General features: G+C 47.5%; 1 protein-coding gene across 2 annotated transcripts in view; it reads right to left on the minus strand.

Annotated features, from left to right (window-relative positions):
- CDC45 (cell division cycle 45) overlaps positions 1 to 20546 on the minus strand; it is a 155175-nt gene that overhangs the window by 121945 nt on the left and 12684 nt on the right. For both annotated transcript variants that reach the window (XM_063964768.1, XM_063964767.1), the window contains exon 2: positions 11318 to 11377. In XM_063964768.1, coding sequence (XP_063820838.1) covers positions 11318 to 11377 — 60 coding nt within the window. The remainder of the gene's footprint in view (positions 1 to 11317; positions 11378 to 20546) is intronic.

Consider the following 20546-nt stretch of genomic DNA (forward strand, 5'->3'; position numbering starts at 1 on the left):
GAGTACCAGGCCCTTCGAGGCCAGTCTGGAACAATGAGTATTGTCTGTACTCTTTTTCGTCTTATGATCCTCAACACTTTTGTGATGAGAGGAAGAGGAGGAAACACATAGACCGACTGGAATACCCATGGCGTTACCAGAGCATCTACTGCTATTGCCTGAGGGTCCCGGGACCTGGCACATAACCTCCGAAGCTTCTTGTTGAGGCGTGACGCCATCATGTCTATTTGAGGAACTCCCCAGAGACCCGTTATCTCTGCAAAGACTTCTTGATGAAGTCCCCACTCTCCTGGATAGAGATCGTGTCTGCTGAGGAAGTCTGCTTCCCAGTTGTCCACTCCCGGAATGAAGACAGCTGACAGAGCGCTTACGTGATTTTCAGCCCCGCGAAGAATCCTGGTGGCCTCCGCCATCGCGACTCTGCTTCTTGTCCCGCCTTGGCGGTTCACATGAGCCACTGCTGTGACATTGTCTGATTGAATCAGAACCGGTAGGTTGCGAAGAAGACTCTCCGCTTGTCGAAGGCCGTTGTATATGGCCCTTAATTCCAACACGTTGATGTGTAGACAGGACTCCTGGTCTGACCACAGTCCTTGAAAATTTCTTCCTTGGGTGACTGCTCCCCATCCTCGGAGGCTCGCGTCCGTGGTTACCAGGACCCAGTCCTGAATGCAGAACCTGCGACCCTCTAGAACAGGGGTGGGCAATTATTTCAGCTGAGGGGCCACTTGACACTTTCTTGTCACTATCCGTGGGCCACGCATAAAATAGAAGCTCCCCCCCCCCACGTGCCAAAAATATAGGGACGTGGCTTCGTGTGGAAGGGGCATGGCCAAAAAATAATACAGATTCATATTAGGCTGCTCCATTATTCAAATTGCGCCACACAGTAGCGCCACTTACACACATTACACCAGGTAGAGCCCCTTTTACACACATTATGGCAGGTAGAGCCCCTTTTACAAACATTATGGCAGGTAGAGCTCCCTTATACACAGTATGGATGGTACAGCCCCCTTTTACACATTACAGCAGGTAGAGTCCCCTTTTATACATTAACATTTTATTTGGGATAATCATTGCGCAGCAAGCAAATTATCTAGTGTCTTATGGCCCCTGGGGAAAGGTGCGACACAGTGATAGAACTCGGGGGGTGACACAGTGACAGAACACGGGGAGGGTGACACAGTGACAGAACACGGGGGTGAGGGGGGGGTGACAGTGACGGGGGGAGTGACAGTGACAGAACACGGGGGTGTGACACAGTGACAGAACACGGGGGTGTGACACAGTGACAGAACACGGGGGTGTGACACAGTGACAGAACACGGGGGTGTGACACAGTGACAGAACACGGGGATGTGACACAGTGACAGAAGACGGGGGTGTGACACAGTGACCAAACACGGTGGGGGTGACACAGTGACCGAACACGGTGGGGGTGACACAGTGACAGAACACGGTGGGGGTGACACAGTGACAGAACACGGTGGGGGTGACACAGTGACAGAACACGGTGGGGGTGACACAGTGACAGAACACTGGGGTGTGACACAGTGACAGAACACTGGGGTGTGACACAGTGACAGAACACTGGGGTGTGACACAGTGACAGAACACTGGGGTGTGACAGTGACAGAACACTGGGGTGTGACACAGTGACAGAACACTGGGGTGTGACACAGTGACAGAACACTGGGGTGTGACACAGTGACAGAACACTGGGGTGTGACACAGTGACAGAACACTGGGGTGTGACAGTGACAGAACACTGGGGTGTGACACAGTGACAGAACACTGGGGTGTGACACAGTGACAGAACACTGGGGTGTGACACAGTGACAGAACACTGGGGTGTGACACAGTGACAGAACACTGGGGTGTGACAGTGACAGAACACTGGGGTGTGACACAGTGACAGAACACTGGGGTGTGACAGTGACAGAACACTGGGGTGTGACACAGTGACAGAACACTGGGGTGTGACACAGTGACAGAACACTGGGGTGTGACAGTGACAGAACACTGGGGTGTGACACAGTGACAGAACACTGGGGTGTGACAGTGACAGAACACTGGGGTGTGACACAGTGACAGAACACTGGGGTGTGACACAGTGACAGAACACTGGGGTGTGACACAGTGACAGAACACTGGGGTGTGACACAGTGACAGAACACTGGGGTGTGACACAGTGACAGAACACTGGGGTGTGACACAGTGACAGAACACGGGGGGTGACAGTGACAGAACACGGGGGGTGACACAGTGACAGAACACGGGGGGTGACACAGTGACAGAACACGGGGGGTGACACAGTGACAGAACACGGGGGGTGACAGAACACGGGGGTGGCACGGTGACATAACACTGGGGTGACCGTGACAGAACACGGGGGGTGTCACTGTGACAGAACATGGGGGGGTGACATGGTGACAGAACACGGGAGGGGTTGGTACAGCGAGAGCTAAAGACCTCTACCCCACCCTAAAAACAGTCTGACGCCACTGCCCACACACACAAATATACGCACACTAACACACACACTTTATTTCTTTCACTCACTTTTTCCAGTAACTCACTGATCTGGCTGATAGTGGCAGGAAGGATTGATCTGTAGTAGTCTGCTCTTGTCTTGTGTAGCCCCGCCCCCTTAGGTCCCGTGTAACCACGCCCTCTCGTCGGCCCGTAGCTCCGCCCCTTTTTCGGCTGAACACAGCCGTTGTCACTGGGGACTCTGGAGGCGCCGTGCAGCAGCAGCAGGGGAGACTGCATCGGCAGCTTGAAGGTACTGCAGAGCAATGACAAGCAGTCGGGCCGCTTGTCATTGCTCGCTGGTGGGAGGCAGTGGGCCGGGCAAGATCGGTTTGCGGGCCGCATCCGGCCCGCGGGCCGTATTTTGCCCACCCCTACTCTAGAAGGTGAGCACTTTGCAGCCACCATAGAAGAGATACCCTGGCCCGGGGGGACAGTGTTATTTTTTTATGTAATTGTAGATGGGACCCGGACCATTTGTCCAGAAGATCCCATTAAAACGTCCTCGCATGGAACCTGCCGAAGGGAATGGCCTCGTAAGCTGCAACCATTTTCCCCAGAACTCGAGTGCATTGATGAACTGACACTCTTTTTGGCTTTAGCAGGTCTCGGACCATGTTCTGGAGGTCCTGGACTTTTTCCAATGGGAGGAAAACTTTATTTTGTTCTGTGTCCAGTATCATGCCTAGGAACGCTAGTCGAGTTGTTGGAACCAACTGTGACTTTGGCAGATTGAGAATCCAGACAGGTGCAACAAAGCGCTTGATTGTATGTGAATAAAGAATGAGTGTAACCGTGTGAAATAAAAAATGACTATATTGTAACCGTGGTGACAATATAGGATTGGTGCAATACCTGTAAAAATAAAAAGGATTATAATGTTTACAGCCCTTTTGTGATCTTACTGAGGTCTCCAGATGGTATGAATATTGCAGGGGTTCCGTTTTTGCCGTACAGATTGGTCCATAAAGAGATAGTCCCGGTTACCTGACTATTCCCTATACTCTTTATGGACCAATCTTGAATTTGAATCTTTTCAGGTACAGGTTTAGGGATTTAAGATTTAAAATAGGCCTGACCGAACCATCCGGCTTCGGGACCACAAATAGGGTTGAATAATACCCTTTTCCCTGTTGGCTCAGGGGAACCCTGATAATCACTCGCTGTTGACACAGCGTTTGAATTGCAGCTAGCACTACTTCCCGCTCTGGGGTAGAAGCTGGTAAGGCCGACTTGAAAAATCGGCGTGGGGGCACCTCTTCGAATTCCAGCTTGTAGCCCTGGGAGACTATTTCTATCACCCAAGGGTCCACGTCTGACTGAACCCAGACTTGGCTGAATAGTCGAAGGCGTGCCCCCACCTGTGCGGACTCCCGCAGGGGAGCCGCAGCGTCATGCGGTAGACTTAGCGGAAGCCGGGGAGGAATTCTGCCTCTACCCTTACCTCTGGCGAGGAAAGAGGAGCCCCAACCTCTTCTGGATCTATGCGACCGAAAGGACTGCATCTTATATTGTGGAGGTTTCTTTTGCTGTTGGGGAATAAAAAGTAAAAAGGTAGACTTACCAGCGGTAGCTGTGGAAACCAGGTCCGCGAGGATGTCCCCAAACAATACATCACCTTTGTAAGGTAAAACCTCCATATGCCTTTTTGAGTCTGCATCCCCCGTCCATTGGCGGATCCATAAGGCTCTTCTTGCCGAAAAAGCCATAGCATTGGCTCTTGAACCCAGTAATCCAATGTCTCTTTGAGCGTCCCTAATATATAAGACTGCGTCCTTAATATGAGCTAGTGTTAACAAAATGGTATCCCTATCTAGGGTATCAAGGTCAGCTGACAGGGTATCTGTCCAAGCTGCTACTGCACTACATACTCATGCCGACGCAATTGCCGGTCTAAGCAAAGTACCAGTATGTGTGTAAATAGACTTTAATGTAGTCTCTTGTGTCAAAGTCGAAAAATATTGAAGAACACACAGCACGTATAAAATACACACACGCGCACTGCGCGTGCACTTGTTCCGCCGTGCGTGCACATATCCGCAATTTGCGTATGGTCGCTCCTGCGGTCCTGCGCGTGGTATGGGTATTTACGGCGGAGTGTGTGAACGCATGGAGAACTATCAAAACATTACATATTTAATCCAAATAGTGCACATTGTACACAGAGTCCCCCAGCACCACATCAGAAAGTATCAACAGTTTAAATGATTCCAGAACAAAGGGATTCGCCTTTACAGGATAAGCGGCGACAGACTAAGGTTATAAGGTGGTGTTTGGTATCCAGCTGTAGGGTATTTTAAGGTTAACATTCCGGTGTTGGTTTGAGGAAGATCGCATGTTCCTGTGGATAGTTATGTGCAGAAGCAGAATATAGATATAAACTGTATTTACTGTATATTATGTATGCGGCAGGAATCCAGAGGAGACCACCCACAAGAGCAGTTGGGAAAGACATCGCCCACCTTTTCAAATCAACCTATGACCTCTCCTGTACTGTAAAGGTGCATCCCTGTGTCCAATGGACAAAGGGATTACAGTATCCATTGTATTGCTTTTGGAAGACTTGTATAAATAAAGCCTGCTGCAGCCCGGCCTGACACAAGACTCTCAACGTTATCAACCTGATAGCGGAGGACCGGACCGGGAGGCGCATGCGAATATTCTCATGTATGTACATTGACTGTAGCCATTTACTCTGTTGTATTGTAGTGCATAATATGTATTGTTAACCCCCTTTCAGAAATATTACTCTGTGGTGTCGGAACCCAGTGATTAACTACAAATCGGTGTTGTGTCTTCCTTTTCCTGCTAAGGTTTAAGAGTGTATTAGTAACGCATCGCATTGCTGTATAAGGTTTAAAGTGAATCTCTGGGTGTGTGCGCGCTGTGTGTACTTTGTACTCCCAGCGCGGCGTTTGTACGCTAAGTCCGTACAGTAAAACAGGACTCCGTACGCAAACAGTGTATAAAGTACAGAGCGTGTGTATTAAGTATAGCGGCCGCAGCGGCTAAAGGTTTAAAGTGTATTTAAGGTGTGTTTAAGGTATAGCTCTATGTTTTAAGATAATATCGACATTATCACTTGCCTGCGGTCCGCAGGGTCCTTGAGGGCCGCTGTGTCAGGGGACGGTAGCGCCACCTTCTTGGAAAGGAGTGTTAAGGCTTTGTCCACTGTGGGAGAGGATTCCCAACGTACCCTGTCCTGTGTAGGGAAAGGGTACGCCATAAGATCCATTTGGGAATCTGCAGCTTCTTATCTGGAGTTTCCCATGCTTTTTCATATAACTCATTAAGTTCATGGGAAGGAGGAAAATTTATAATCTGTTTCTTTCCCTTAAACATGTGTATCCTCGTGTTGGGCACCGAGGGCTCATCAGTGATACGTAAAACATCTTTTATTGCAATAATCATGCACTGAATACTTTTTGACACCCTGGGGTGCAATCTTGCTTCATCATAGTCGACACTGGAATCAGAGTCCGTGTCGGTATCTGTGTCCCCTATTTGTGAGAATGGACGTTTCTGAGTCCCCGACGGGTCCTGTGAGTCGGCACAATCCGTAGATTGACCACCTGCCGACACCATGGCCTCTGCTTTGTCCAGCCTCTTATGCAGTGAAGCTACATTAGCATTTAACATATGCCACATGCCCATCCAATCCTGAGTCGGCACCGCCGACTGGGACCCACCACTCATCTGTTCCACCTCCTCTTTGGATAAGCCTTCAGTTTCAGACATGCCGACACACACGTACAGACACCCCCCACACACAGGGATATAGCTATGAGGGGACAATTCCCTAAAGCAGGCCCTTTGGAGAGACAGAGAGAGAGTATGCCAGCACACACCAGCACCAAACTGACCCAGGAAAACACCCAGACAGCGCTTTTATATCATATATATACTGATTTTTCCCACTCACTGCGCTAATTATGTGCCCCCCTCTCTTTGTTTCCAGCCCTCTGATGTTCAGCAGGGGAGAGTCCGGGGAGCCAGCGTTCTCTGCAGAGAAAATGGCGCTGGTAAATGCTGAGGGATCAAGCTCCGCCCCCTAGCGCGGCAGGCTTCGGTCCCGCTCGTATAGTTGAAAAAAAATGGCGGGGGATCTGTAGTTTACTGCCTCTGCAGCCTAACTACTTTATTTTATGCCCAAACGAGGATTATTGCTGCCCAGGGCGCCCCCCCTGCGCCCTGCACCCATCAGTACCCTGTATGTGTGTAAAGTGAGGGAGCAATGGCACGCAGCTTACTGCTGCGCGCTTACCTCAGGAAGATCTGAAGTCTTCTGCCACCTGACGTCTTCTTTCTTCTTTACTCACCCGGCTTCTTTTTTCCGGCATCTGTGAGGAGGATGGCGGCGCGGCGCGGCTCCGGGACGAACCCCAGGGTGAGACCTGTGTTCCGACTCTCTCTGGAGCTAATGGTGTCCAGTAGCCTAAGAAGCAGAGCCCTTAAACTCTTAAGAAGTGGGTCTGCTTCTCTCTCCTCAGTCCCACGATGCAGGGAGTCTGTTGCCAGCAGAGCTCCCTGAAAATAAAAAACCTAACAAAGTTCTTTTACAGAAAACTCAGGAGAGCTCCCTGTAATGCACCCTCTCTCCTCTGGGCACAAGATCTAACTGAGGTCTGGAGGAGGGGCATACAGGGAGGAGCCAGTGCACACCCATACTAAAAGTTCTTTTAGGTGCCCATGTCTCCTGCGGAGCCCGTCTATACCCCATGGTCCCTACGGAGTCCCCAGCATCCTCTAGGACGTAAGAGAAAAACTTAGTGCAGCAATTTGACTTTATACCATTCATTGGTTATAATATACTCTAAACCTAAATGTGCCCAATATACTGTATTTATTTATTTTCTATTTCTTTAAGAATTTATTGACAACACAAAAGTTGTCAAAGAAACTCCTGGCTTGTTTTTCAAAATCCTTATAAATACAGAGATCTTAAATATGTTTCAGATCGTTTCTGCTGCTTTATGGTCTACTGGGCCAGCTGTGTGCTAGCAGACTTTCCACTTCCCAAGCACCTGATGCTCCTGAATTCTACATGACTAGCAAAAGGTGCTGGAGGGAGGGGTGTAGAGAGTGTTCCAGCGTGTGTTCCAGCGTGTCATACACAAGCTAGTGAACTAGAAATGCAGCGTTTTTCTGAGCAGATAAACACCTTTATATTTTGTAAACCTCTTGTAAGCAGATATAATGAGCTATGTGACTCCAGCTCAAAAAGAAAAAGGTTGTAGATAATTTTATCAATTGGAGAATATAACTAAACAGTGGCAGCCAGTTAGGTTGTTCGTGAAGATCTGATAGGAGCGTAAAAACTTTCAGAAAAAAACACTTACCTTATAATAATAATAATAATAATAATAATAATACAAAAATAACAGGATGGGAAACTACTAGATGATGTCATTACTTCAATGGTTCCCAAACATTCCTGAATCTTGGTGCCCTAGAGCAGTGTTTTTCAACCACTGTGCCGTGGCACATTAGTGTGCCCTGACCAGTCTCCAGGTGTGCCGCCATAGAAGCACAGTCAGGCCCGTCAGTGTTTTGACACTACTGAGGCCCTGGAATGATCAATACTGGTGGGTTTAGTGGTTGCAGAGCCAATTCTAATTTTGGGCCCGGGCATTGTTTGGCTCTTCTGGCTTTCTCAGATGTGGCGTTACCTATGGAGAAGCTGCGACATGACATCGTAGGACACGCAACTGCACCATGCATCACCATTATATTTGAATGTGCCTTGGCAATACTTAAATCTTGTTCAGTGTGCCGCGAGTTGTAAAAGGTTGAAAATCTCTGCCCTAGAGTATCAGCATTTTTTTCACGGCACTCCTAGCATTCAATTTTTTGTTACTGATAAATTTGGAAAACATTAAATGAAGTAAATGTTGCCTACCTGGAGGGGCGTGGCTGGACACAGCATGGTGTAGGAAGCTTCCTGCCAGAGCTCCTGCTAATATCCTGATCTATCTCCTGTTTCCCTGGTGTTCTGTGGCTGAAAATTTCTGCAAGAGTGCAGTACCCCCCTCTGCTCCTGCAGTGTGAATTTGGGGATCCTCTGTGCCAAGAGTCCCAACTTACTGGCTGGTGATGTCTGTGACTGGATCCTGAGGCAGACTCTGCTCTCAGTGTGGCTGTTGCTCCTGCTGCAGCTCTGCCCTCACTCAGCTGCTGGGGCCAGTGTGCTCAGGGCTGGTGAGCTTGTATTATACACAGCACACATTGCACTGCCTGTCCCCTTCTCCCCTGGTGCGGATATTACTGAGCACATAGTATTACAGAGACAACACTCCCTGTGAATTTGGGACAGAGCTTTAACTATAACCATAGTGCAGGGAAGAGCACTGTTTGCCTGGCTCCCTCTCACCTCTAGAACACATTTGCTGTACTCACACCCCTGCGTTCTCTGGATGAGCCGAGCTCCTGTGTGTATAGCTCTGCTCCCTTTCTACCAGTGGATCTTCCTCTTGCTCCTACAGTATATTGCTTCTTCCCCCTGCAGCCATGTTTAATCCTGTTCATACTTCTGGGCATTCGGTCTCAATCATCCTGAAGGCTATCGCGGAATCCGAGCAGCGGGTTCTTAATATGTTTGGAGTAGAGACTGTTGCAGTAACTGGTTCTCCTGTGGGGTCCACCTGCCCGCCGGTGCTGCTACCCTCGGAACCTTTGGGGGAGCTTGTATCTGTGGTGCCTGCCGCTCCGCTACAGTCGATGCTTAATGCTGGAGGTTCCTCCGACGAACGCATTGTGAACAAAATGGGGGAGTTGCGGATTCTTCCTGCGCATATTCACCGTTATTTGCAGTGGGTGATGGCGCGTGGGATGTCGGTGACTGCCTCCATCTCATCGTTGGTGACTGTATGGACCTCCATTGCAATTTTCTTTGAGGCTCCGCAGTGGGACCTCCTTGATAATGGGGGAGAACGGTATTGTATCATTTCGCAGATAATTGTGATGTTTGGGAGAGGGATGGTTCTCCATTCTACATTTACCATGGAACTGTGGCCTATCCTCTTATCTATCTGGCTAATGCTGTGCATTATGGTTGCTGGCTCCACTACCTTCCTGACTACTGCTCGTGTACCGCTAAATGACTTGATTCCAGAGTGGGCTTATCCTCCGGACTGATTTTCTTCCTTTCCAAGTCTGTATGATACCTCACTGGTTACCGGGTCCTTGGCTGTGTTCTATTTTATTGTTGATACTTTCTTAAATACTATGTTCTATTCTGTTTTTTGTATGTCTTACCATTGATATAATTTCGTTATTTGATGGTTCTAAGATAGGTTTTATTTGACCATCGCTTATTTAAGGGTTACATATCCATATATACTGTTGTATCTGTAGGGTGCTACCAGCACTATTCCTTATATTTCCAGGTCGCTTATCATATCTCAATATTTGCATATTAATTTTTTTTTTTATTCTCATATGAGGGAGATCTACTCTATTTACTGTTCGGCTATATTTCTTCTTTTTTTTTTATTTGCCCCAGTCACTTATTTTTTCATTTATCCTGGTATTAGGGAAGGGAGGGAGGGGGGTGTTAGACAGTTAGGTCACGTAGTTTAATGGGGGGTGGGGGAGATTTGGGGATCCAGGTATACCTAGGTTGGGGATAGGCTATACAGGGTGGGGGGTTTTGAGGTGGTTTGTTTTGGGGGTTTTGTTTTCTGTTCTGTATTGTAGGAATTTTTGTTTTATCTCTATGAGCAGCAGAGGTCTTAGGATTTTAATTATTTCTTATCTTTTTTTTCTTTCTGTATACTCAGGCAGGTGTTTTATCTATAGTTTGCAGTGACAATACTTTTGTATTTTTCTACGCCTCATGGGTCAGTCTTTTTTTTATTTTATTTTATCATTTTATCCTCAATGTGTGAGCTCACATGGCGCCTGTGGGCTCTTACTCTTACCGCTTATTGCTATAATGTGGGGCGTATTGTATATCCTGTACTATTAGACGTGTACTGCAATTGTATTCTGTGTCTCCTGACCGTACTTCTGATTGCATCCTGCATACTTTACTATACCTGCCGGTATTGTTTGTTTTATTTTTTTCATATTATTCTTTTTGGGATGTTCATTTAAAACTTTCAATAAAAAATACGCAATTTAAAAAAAAAAATGTTGCCTACCTGTCATCCTTAGGGTCAGTTATGTGGTAACGCAGAGTTGTGCTACTGATTGTCCACATGTTTTATGATTGGCAGCCACAAGCACTGGTTTTGCCTATCACTTTGACCATAAAATAATTTGATTTAGTTCTGGACCACCAATCCAAGGTACCCCCTGAAAGAGCCTCGCACCACCCCAAGGTGCCTAGGCACAGAGTTAGGGAACCACTGCATTATTTCCCTTCACTATAACCTACATTATCAGCAAACTTATTTTGCTGACTCCCATTCATTGAAGATTATAGGAGTGCCCCACTCTGTAAAGTTAACAGTGATTAACCATATATGATCAATAAAGGGGAGACAACAGCTTTGTTATGGGTACACCAGCCAGTTACCAGCAAAAGATCAGAGATGTAGCCATCAGTCATACCAGCCAGTGCAGACAACTGTAATGGTTCTCTGTTGAGACAACCAGATTTTGCTGCGACTGCAAAATAATTCCTCAAGGTTTCAATGGCTACAACAAAACCGTATATTGCCCACAGATAATCACTGTGAACCGACTGCTACAGAAAGAACATTGGAATTTGTAATAAACCAGCAGCTAAACAACCAAACATTCTACCGCTAAATCCATGTGTTTATTAGGATGCGCTTACCTGAAGTACTTTACAAGCACACAGGGCATCAACATCGGAAGCAACAAGGAGAAGCACACGCTGCAAAATAAGCACAATTAAAAAAATTACACCACTTTTATAAGATTCAAAAGAATGCAATCTTTATCTGTTGCTTTATAACTACAATTTAACCCCTAAATTGCTGCCATTCTACTCCTGAATGCCAGTAAAATTTACATATAATTGCTATGCGTTGGGTCTACAATATATTAATGTACACAAACATTTTATTTTTATTTCCTTGACAAACAGCACATAGTATTTTCTATCATATTAGAACTTTTTTTGTAGTTTTTTTTTCTTGTGTATTGCAAAAGGTCACCAAAACGTATTTTTTCTTATTTAATGCAGTATTCAGTCCACATTTGAATCAAAAAGCAAAGAGATTTACAGCCATCTCACAAGCTACCTCTCTGACAACTCCATCCTTGATCCACTATAATCTGATTTTCGCCCACTCCACTGAGACTGCCCTGGTGAAAGTCACCAATGACCTGCTTTCGGCCAAATCCAGGGGCCACTTGTCTCTGCTTATCCTTCCGGACCTCTCTGCTGCCTTCGACACAGTGGATCATCATCTCCTCCTCCGGACACTCCAAAACATTGGCCTCTAGCACTGTCCTTGACTGGTTTACATCTTACCTCGCAAACAACTCTGCCTCCGGCACCACCTCACACCCTTCCATCCTTCCTGTTGGTGTCCCTCAGGGCTCTGTCCTTGGCCCCCTCCTGTTCTCCCTGTACACCTCTTCCCTAGGTGCGCTCATTAACTCCTTTGGCCTTCAAAACCATTTCTATGCTGATGACACACAACTCTACCTCTTCTCTACTGATCTGTCCCCCTCTGTCCTCACTCAGGTTTCCAGCTGCCTCTCCGCCATCTCCTCCTGGATGTCTGAGCGCTCTCTGAAGGTCAACATGGACAAAGCTGAACTCATCTTTCCTCCAGCCACAGTAACACCCCCTACCAATATCTCTATCACTGTTGACAACACCATCATCTCTCCTGTTCCCCAACTCCGCTGCTTGGGCGTCACTCTTGACTCCTCCCTCTCTTTGCACCCCACAATCAAGCTCTGGCCCAATCCTGTCAGTTCCAACTATGCAACAATGCTCGTATCAGGCCATTTCTCTCCCAGAGTGCAACTAAACTTATTCACTCACTGGTCATCTCACGGCTCGACTACTGCAACGTTCTCTCACTGGCCTCATTCGCTCCCATCTTGCTCCCCTCAACTCTGCAGGAAGGCTTATCTTCCTCTCCCGCCGCTCCACTTCTGCCACTCCCCTTAGACAAAATCTGCACTGGCTCCCATTACCCTACAGAATCCTCTTCAAACTCCTCACCCTCACAAACAAGGCCATCTCTAATTCCACTGCTCCCTACATCTCCAACTTTCTCTCCCTTCATACTCCCTCACACCCCCTACGGCCGGCCAATGACCATTGCCTCTCCTCTACCCTGGTCACTGCTTCCCATGCTCGAGTTCAAGATTTTGCCCGTGCTGCATCCCTTCAGTGGAACGCGCTTCCCCACTTCATTAGACTCTCCCCGACCTTGCAAAACTTCAAATGGTCACTGAAAAACCACCTATTCAAAGCATACCCTTCCGATGCATAACCTAATCCTGAGGCTGCTCCTCCATCCCTCTGTCTCATGCCTTGGCCATCTCTGCCTTGCTTACATCCTGCCATCAGGCTACCTCCCACTTGCTTGCACCTCATGTCATCTGTCTGTCACCCTTTCCCACTAGATTGTTAGCTCCTCAGAGCAGGTCCCACTTTCCTCTTGTTGTCAAAGCCCTCTTCTCGACACAGTTCACTCATAGCTCTCTCCTACTCAGCGACCATCTTTACCCGCTTTTTCTCCTGCTGGTGAAAGCTCATCTCTATCTATGGCCGCCAGCCCCAAGTAGTACGGTGATTACTCCCTCACTACTTACATCTAAGCTGTATAATGTATTGAGAATTGTGGTGCTCTTTGTTACCTGTACCCTAATATTGTTATTTATTTACTGTAATGTTAAGTTAAGTCTCCCTGTACTGTTCTATTGTATGCCCTTTGTAAGGCGCTGCAAAACACTTGTGGCGCCTTATATAAGATTTAATAATAAATAAATAAAATGATACACACAAATCAATGATAATGTAAAATGCAATAATATCTGATAAGATTCCATATAGAAGCAAAAACTGCTCAGAGACTAGGGTTCAGCTGCACATCCATGGTTGTAATGGCAACGTATTATCCTGTCCATTCAACAGCAATACGGGAATGGGCAATCAGCATTTTGAAATTTCAGCACCTGCATAAGCACAGTATCTGCTGCCTACTCTCTGATCAGTGAACTGCACAATAATCTGAGTTCCTGAGGTGCAGCAAACAGGACTGCACATCTAAAGAAAATAAGATCTTCAGTAGAGTAACACCTGAGCAAAGCCGCAATGAACTGCTAATTAGGGTGGCATCCAATTAGCCACAGTAAATTACTACGGCTAATGGATCCTCCCGGGGATATTCAATCAGCCCCATAAAATGACCGTTAATGGGGATTTTTTTCACCTGCCTGAGGCAGGACAAAAAAAAAAAAAAATCCCAGATTTATGACCCATTTTCGTGATTGTGGCCACAAGAACGACACATGAGCCCAGGAATTTAAACCGGATCTTATTTGTTTTAGTCCAAAAAAAAGTAATTAGTCTGGGAAAAAAGAAAAGGGGGGGGGGGTTATAACTGGATAGCCATATAATGACCATCGGGATGAAATTGCAATAATAGAGCTAGTAATTGGATACAGTGATCGGATGCGCCTCGCTGCTATGCAAAGCGATCACAGATTTGAGAAATACAGGCAGGTATTTCTCCATCATGAAATACCATTAGGGAGACAACGACCCCAAATATACAGCCAATATCAGTAAGAACTATCAAAAGCATAAAGAAGAACAAAGAATCCTGATCTCAACATCATTGAGTCTGTCTGGGATTACGTGAAGAGATAGAAGAATTTGAGCAAGCCTGCATCCACAGATCTGTGGTTAGTTCTCCAAAATGTTTGGAACAACCTCCCTGTCGAGTTCCTTCAAAAACTGTGTACAAGTGTACCTAGAAAAATTGATGCTGTTTTGAAGGGAAACGGTGGTCACACAAAATACAGATTTGATTTATATTTCTTTACTGTTCATTCACTTTGCATTTTGTTAAATTGATGAAAATAAACTGTCAACACTTCTATTTTTGAAAGCATTCTTACTTGCAGCATTTTTTCCCCACAGTACTATCTACATATAAATATACAGTTACAGCCTTTTTTATATAGCGCAACATATTCCATTGCACTTTACAATTGGAAATAACAATGATAAGAGACGTAATAGGTAATAACAGAGACAGAGGTAGGAAGGCTAGAATATAAAAAACAAAAACAATATATATATTATATATATGCTGCTCAAAAAAAATAAGAATTTACTTACCGATAATTCTATTTCTCATAGTCCGTAGTGGATGCTGGGGACTCCGAAAGGACCATGGGGAATAGCGGCTCCGCAGGAGACTGGGCACAAAAGTAAAAGCTTTAAGACTACCTGGTGTGCACTGGCTCCTCCCCCTATGACCCTCCTCCAAGCCTCAGTTAGGAGGCCCGGACGAGCGTACACAATAAGGAAGGATTTTGAATCCCGGGTAAGACTCATACCAGCCACACCAATCACACCGTACAACTTGTGATCTGAACCCAGTTAACAGCATGATAACAGAGGAGCCTCTGAAAAGATGGCTCACAACAATAATAACCCGATTTTTTGTAACAATAACTATGTACAAGTATTGCAGACAATCCGCACTTGGGATGGGCGCCCAGCATCCACTACGGACTATGAGAAATAGAATTATCGGTAAGTAAATTCTTATTTTCTCTGACGTCCTAGTGGATGCTGGGGACTCCGAAAGGACCATGGGGATTATACCAAAGCTCCCAAACGGGCGGGAGAGTGCGGATGACTCTGCAGCACCGAATGAGAGAACTCCAGGTCCTCCTCAGCCAGGGTATCAAATTTGTAGAATTTAGCAAACGTGTTTGCCCCTGACCAAGTAGCTGCTCGGCAAAGTTGTAAAGCCGAGACCCCTCGGGCAGCCGCCCAAGATGAGCCCACTTTCCGTGTGGAATGGGCTTTTACAGATTTTGGCTGTGGCAGGCCTGCCACAGAATGTGCAAGCTGAATTGTACTACAAATCCAACGAGCAATAGTCTGCTTAGAAGCAGGAGCACCCAGCTTGTTGGGTGCATACAGGATAAACAGCGAGTCAGATTTTCTGACTCCAGCCGTCCTGGAAACATATATTTTCAGGGCCCTGACTACGTCCAGCAACTTGGAATCCTCCAAGTCCCTAGTAGCCGCAGGCACCACAATAGGCTGGTTTAAGTGAAATGCTGAAACCACCTTAGGGAGAAATTGAGGACGAGTCCTCAATTCTGCCCTGTCCGTATGAAAAATTAGGTAAGGGCTTTTATAGGATAAAGCCGCCAATTCTGAGACACGCCTGGCTGAGGCCAGGGCTAACAGCATTACCACTTTCCATGTGAGATATTTTAAGTCCACAGTGGTGAGTGGTTCAAACCAATGTGATTTTAGGAACTCCAAAACTACATTGAGATCACCAAGGTGCCACTGGAGGCACAAAAGGAGGCTGTATATGCAGTACCCCCTTGACAAACGTCTGAACTTCAGGAACTGAAGCTAGTTCTTTTTGGAAGAATATTGACAGGGCCGAAATTTGAACCTTAATGGACCCTAATTTTAGGCCCATAGACAGTCCTGTTTGCAGGAAATGCAGGAAACGACCCAGTTGAAATTCCTCTGTAGGGGCCTTCCTGGCCTCACACCACGCAACATATTTACGCCAAATACGGTGATAATGTTGCACAGTTACATCCTTCCTGGCTTTGATCAGGGTAGGGATGACTTCATCCGGAATGCCTTTTTCCTTCAGGATCCGGCGTTCAACCGCCATGCCGTCAAACGCAGCCGTGGTAAGTCTTGGAACAGACATGGTCCCTGCTGGAGCAGGTCCCTTCTTAGAGGTAGAGGCCACGGGTCTTCCGTGAGCATCTCTTGAAGTTCCGGGTACCAAGTCCTTCTTGGCCAATCCGAAGCCACGAGTATAGTCCTTACTCCTCTCCTTCTTATGATTCTCAGTACCTTGGGTATGAGAGGCAGAGGAGGGAACACATACACTGACTGGTACACCCACGGTGTTACAAGAGCGTCCACAGCTATTGCCTGAGGGTCCCTTGACCTGGCGCAATATCTGTCCAGTTTTTTGTTGAGGCGGGACGCCATCATGTCCACGTTTGGTTTTTCCCAACGGTTCACAATCATGTGGAAGACTTCTGGGTGAAGTCCCCACTCCCCCGGGTGGAGATCGTGTCTGCTGAGGAAGTCTGCTTCCCAGTTGTCCACTCCCGGAATGAACACTGCTGACAGTGCTATCACATGATTTTCCGCCCAGCGAAGAATCCTTGCAACTTCCGTCATTGCCCTCCTGCTTCTTGTGCCGCCCTGTCTGTTTACGTGGGCGACTGCCGTGATGTTGTCCGACTGGATCAGCACCGGCTGACCCTGAAGCAGAGGCCTTGCCTGACTTAGGGCATTGTAAATGGCCCTTAGTTCCAGGATATTTATGTGAAGTGACGTTTCCATGCTTGACCACAAGCCCTGGAAATTTCTTCCCTGTGTGACTGCTCCCCAGCCTCTCAGGCTGGCATCCGTGGTCACCAGGACCCAGTCCTGAATGCCGAATCTGCAGCCCTCTAGAAGATGAGCACTCTGCAACCACCACAGGAGAGACACCCTTGTCCTTGGAGACAGGGTTATCCGCTGATGCATTTGAAGATGCGATCCGGACCATTTGTCCAGCAGATCCCACTGAAAAGTTCTTGCGTGGAATCTGCCGAATGGAATCGCTTCGTAAGAAGCCACCATTTTTCCCAGGACCCTTGTGCATTGATGCACTGACACTTGGCCTGGTTTTAGGAGGTTCCTGACTAGGTCGGATAACTCCCTGGCTTTCTCCTCCGGGAGAAACACCTTTTTCTGTACTGTGTCCAGAATCATCCCTAGGAACAGCAGACGTGTCGTCGGAATCAGCTGCGATTTTGGAATATTTAGAATCCATCCGTGCTGTCGTAGTACTACTTGAGATAGTGCTACTCCGACATCTAACTGTTCTCTGGACCTTGCCCTTATCAGGAGATTGTCCAAGTAAGGGATAATTAAGACGCCTTTTCTTCGAAGAAGAATCATCATTTCGGCCATTACCTTGGTAAAGACCCGGGGTGCCGTGGACAATCCAAACGGCAGCGTCTGAAACTGATAGTGACAGTTCTGTACCACAAACCTGAGGTACCCTTGGTGAGAAGGGCAAATTGGGACATGGAGGTAAGCATCCTTGATGTCCAGAGACACCATATAGTCCCCTTCTTCCAGGTTCGCTATCACTGCTCTGAGTGATTCCATCTTGAATTTGAACCTTTGTATGTAAGTGTTCAAGGATTTCAGATTTAAAATAGGTCTCACCGAGCCGTCCGGCTTCGGTACCACAAACAGCGTGGAATAATACCCCTTTCCCTGTTGTAGGAGGGGTACCTTGATTATCACCTGCTGGGAATACAGCTTGTGAATGGCTTCCAATACCGCCTCCCTGTCGGGGGGAGACGTTGGTAAAGCAGACTTCAGGAACCGGCGAGGGGGAGACGTCTCGAATTCCAATTTGTACCCCTGAGATACTACCTGCAGGATCCAGGGGTCCACTTGCGAGTGAGCCCACTGCGCGCTGAAATTCTTGAGACGGGCCCCCACCGTGCCCGAGTCCGCTTGTAAGGCCCCAGCGTCATGCTGAGGACTTGGCCGAAGCGGGGGAGGGCTTCTGTTCCTGGGAAGAGGCTGTCTGCTGCAGTCTTTTTCCCCTTCCTCTGCCCCGGGGCAGATACGAGTGGCCTTTTGCCCGCTTGCCCTTATGGGGACGAAAGGACTGAGCCTGAAAAGACGGTGTCTTTTTCTGCTGAGAGGTGACCTGGGGTAAAAAGGTGGATTTTCCAGCCGTTGCCGTGGCCACCAGGTCCGATAGACCGACCCCAAATAACTCCTCCCCTTTATACGGCAATACTTCCATATGCCATTTGGAATCCGCATCCCCTGACCACTGTCGCGTCCATAATCCTCTTCTGGCAGAAATGGACATCGCACTTACTCTTGATGCCAGAGTGCAAATATCCCTCCGTGCATCTCGCATATATAGAAATGCATCCTTTAAATGCTCTATAGTCAATAATATATTGTCCCTGTCCAGGGTATCAATATTTTCAGTCAGGGAATCCGACCAAGCCACCCCAGCACTGCACATCCAGGCTGAGGCGATTGCTGGTCGCAGTAGAATACCAGTATGTGTGTATATACTTTTTAGGATATTTTCCAGCTTCCTATCAGCTGGTTCCTTGAGGGCGGCCGTATCAGGAGACGGTAACGCCACTTGTTTTGATAAGCGTGTGAGCGCCTTATCTACCCTAGGGGGTGTTTCCCAACGCGCCCTAACCTCTGGCGGGAAAGGGTATAATGCCAATAATTTTTTAGAAATTAGCAGTTTTTTATCGGGGGAAACCCACGCTTCATCACACACCTCATTTAATTCATCTGATTCAGGAAAAACTACGGGTAGTTTTTTCACACCCCACATAATACCCTTTTTTGTGGTACTTGTAGTATCAGAAATGTTCAAAACCTCCTTCATTGCCGTGATCATGTAACGTGTGGCCCTACTGGAAAATACGTTTGTTTCCTCACCGTCGACACTGGAGTCCGTGTCTGGGTCTGTGTCGACCACCTGAGGTAACGGGCGCTTTAGAGCCCCTGACGGTGTTTGAGACGCCTGTACAGGTATTAACTGATTTGCCGGCTGTCTCATGTCGTCAACAGTCTTTTGTAAAGTGCTGACACTATCACGTAATTCCTTCCATAAGACCATCCAGTCAGATGTCGACTCCCTAGGGGATGACATCACTAATACAGGCAATTGCTCCGCCTCCATACCATTTTCCTCCTCATACATGTCGACACAACGTACCGACACACAGCACACACACAGGGAATGCTCTGATAGAGGACAGGACCCCACTAGCCCTTTGGGGAGACAGAGGGAGAGTTTGCCAGCACACACCAGAGCGCTATATATATATATACAGGGATAACCTTATATAAGTGTTTTTCCCTTATATAGCTGCTGTATAGATTTATCTGCCAAATTAGTGCCCCCCCTCTCTTGTTTTACCCTTTCTGTAGTGCAGGACTGCAGGGGAGAGTCAGGGAGCTTCCCTCCAACGGAGCTGTGAGGAAAAATGGCGCCAGTGTGCTGAGGAGATAGGCTCCGCCCCCTTCTCGGCGGCCGTTCTCCCGCTTTTTTATGGAAAAACAGGCATGAGTTAAATGCATCCATATAGCCCAGGAGCTATATGTGATGCATTTTTTGCCCCCTAAGGTGTTTATATTGCGTCTCAGGGCGCCCCCACCCAGCGCCCTGCACCCTCAGTGACCGGAGTGTGAAGTGTGCTGAGAGCAATGGCGCACAGCTGCGGTGCTGTGCGCTACCTTATTGAAGACAGGACGTCTTCTGCCGCCGATTTTTCCGGACCTCTTCTGCTCTTCTGGCTCTGTAAGGGGGACGGCGGCGCGGCTCTGGGACCCATCCATGGCTGGGCCTGTGATCGTCCCTCTGGAGCTAATGTCCAGTAGCCTAAGAAGCCCAATCCACTCTGCACGCAGGTGAGTTCGCTTCTTCTCCCCTTAGTCCCTCGATGCAGTGAGCCTGTTGCCAGCAGGTCTCACTGAAAATAAAAAACCTAAAACTAAACTTTTTTCTAAGCAGCTCAGGAGAGCCACCTAGACTGCACCCTTCTCGTTCGGGCACAAAAATCTAACTGAGGCTTGGAGGAGGGTCATAGGGGGAGGAGCCAGTGCACACCAGGTAGTCTTAAAGCTTTTACTTTTGTGCCCAGTCTCCTGCGGAGCCGCTATTCCCCATGGTCCTTTCGGAGTCCCCAGCATCCACTAGGACGTCAGAGAAATAAAGGGAACACTTAAACAACACAATGTAACTCCAAGTCAATCACACTTCTGTGAAATCAAACTGTCCACTTAGGAAGCAACACTGATT

Source organism: Pseudophryne corroboree, chromosome 1 (assembly GCF_028390025.1).
Source record: "Pseudophryne corroboree isolate aPseCor3 chromosome 1, aPseCor3.hap2, whole genome shotgun sequence".
In the NCBI taxonomy this organism is placed as follows: domain Eukaryota; kingdom Metazoa; phylum Chordata; class Amphibia; order Anura; family Myobatrachidae; genus Pseudophryne; species Pseudophryne corroboree.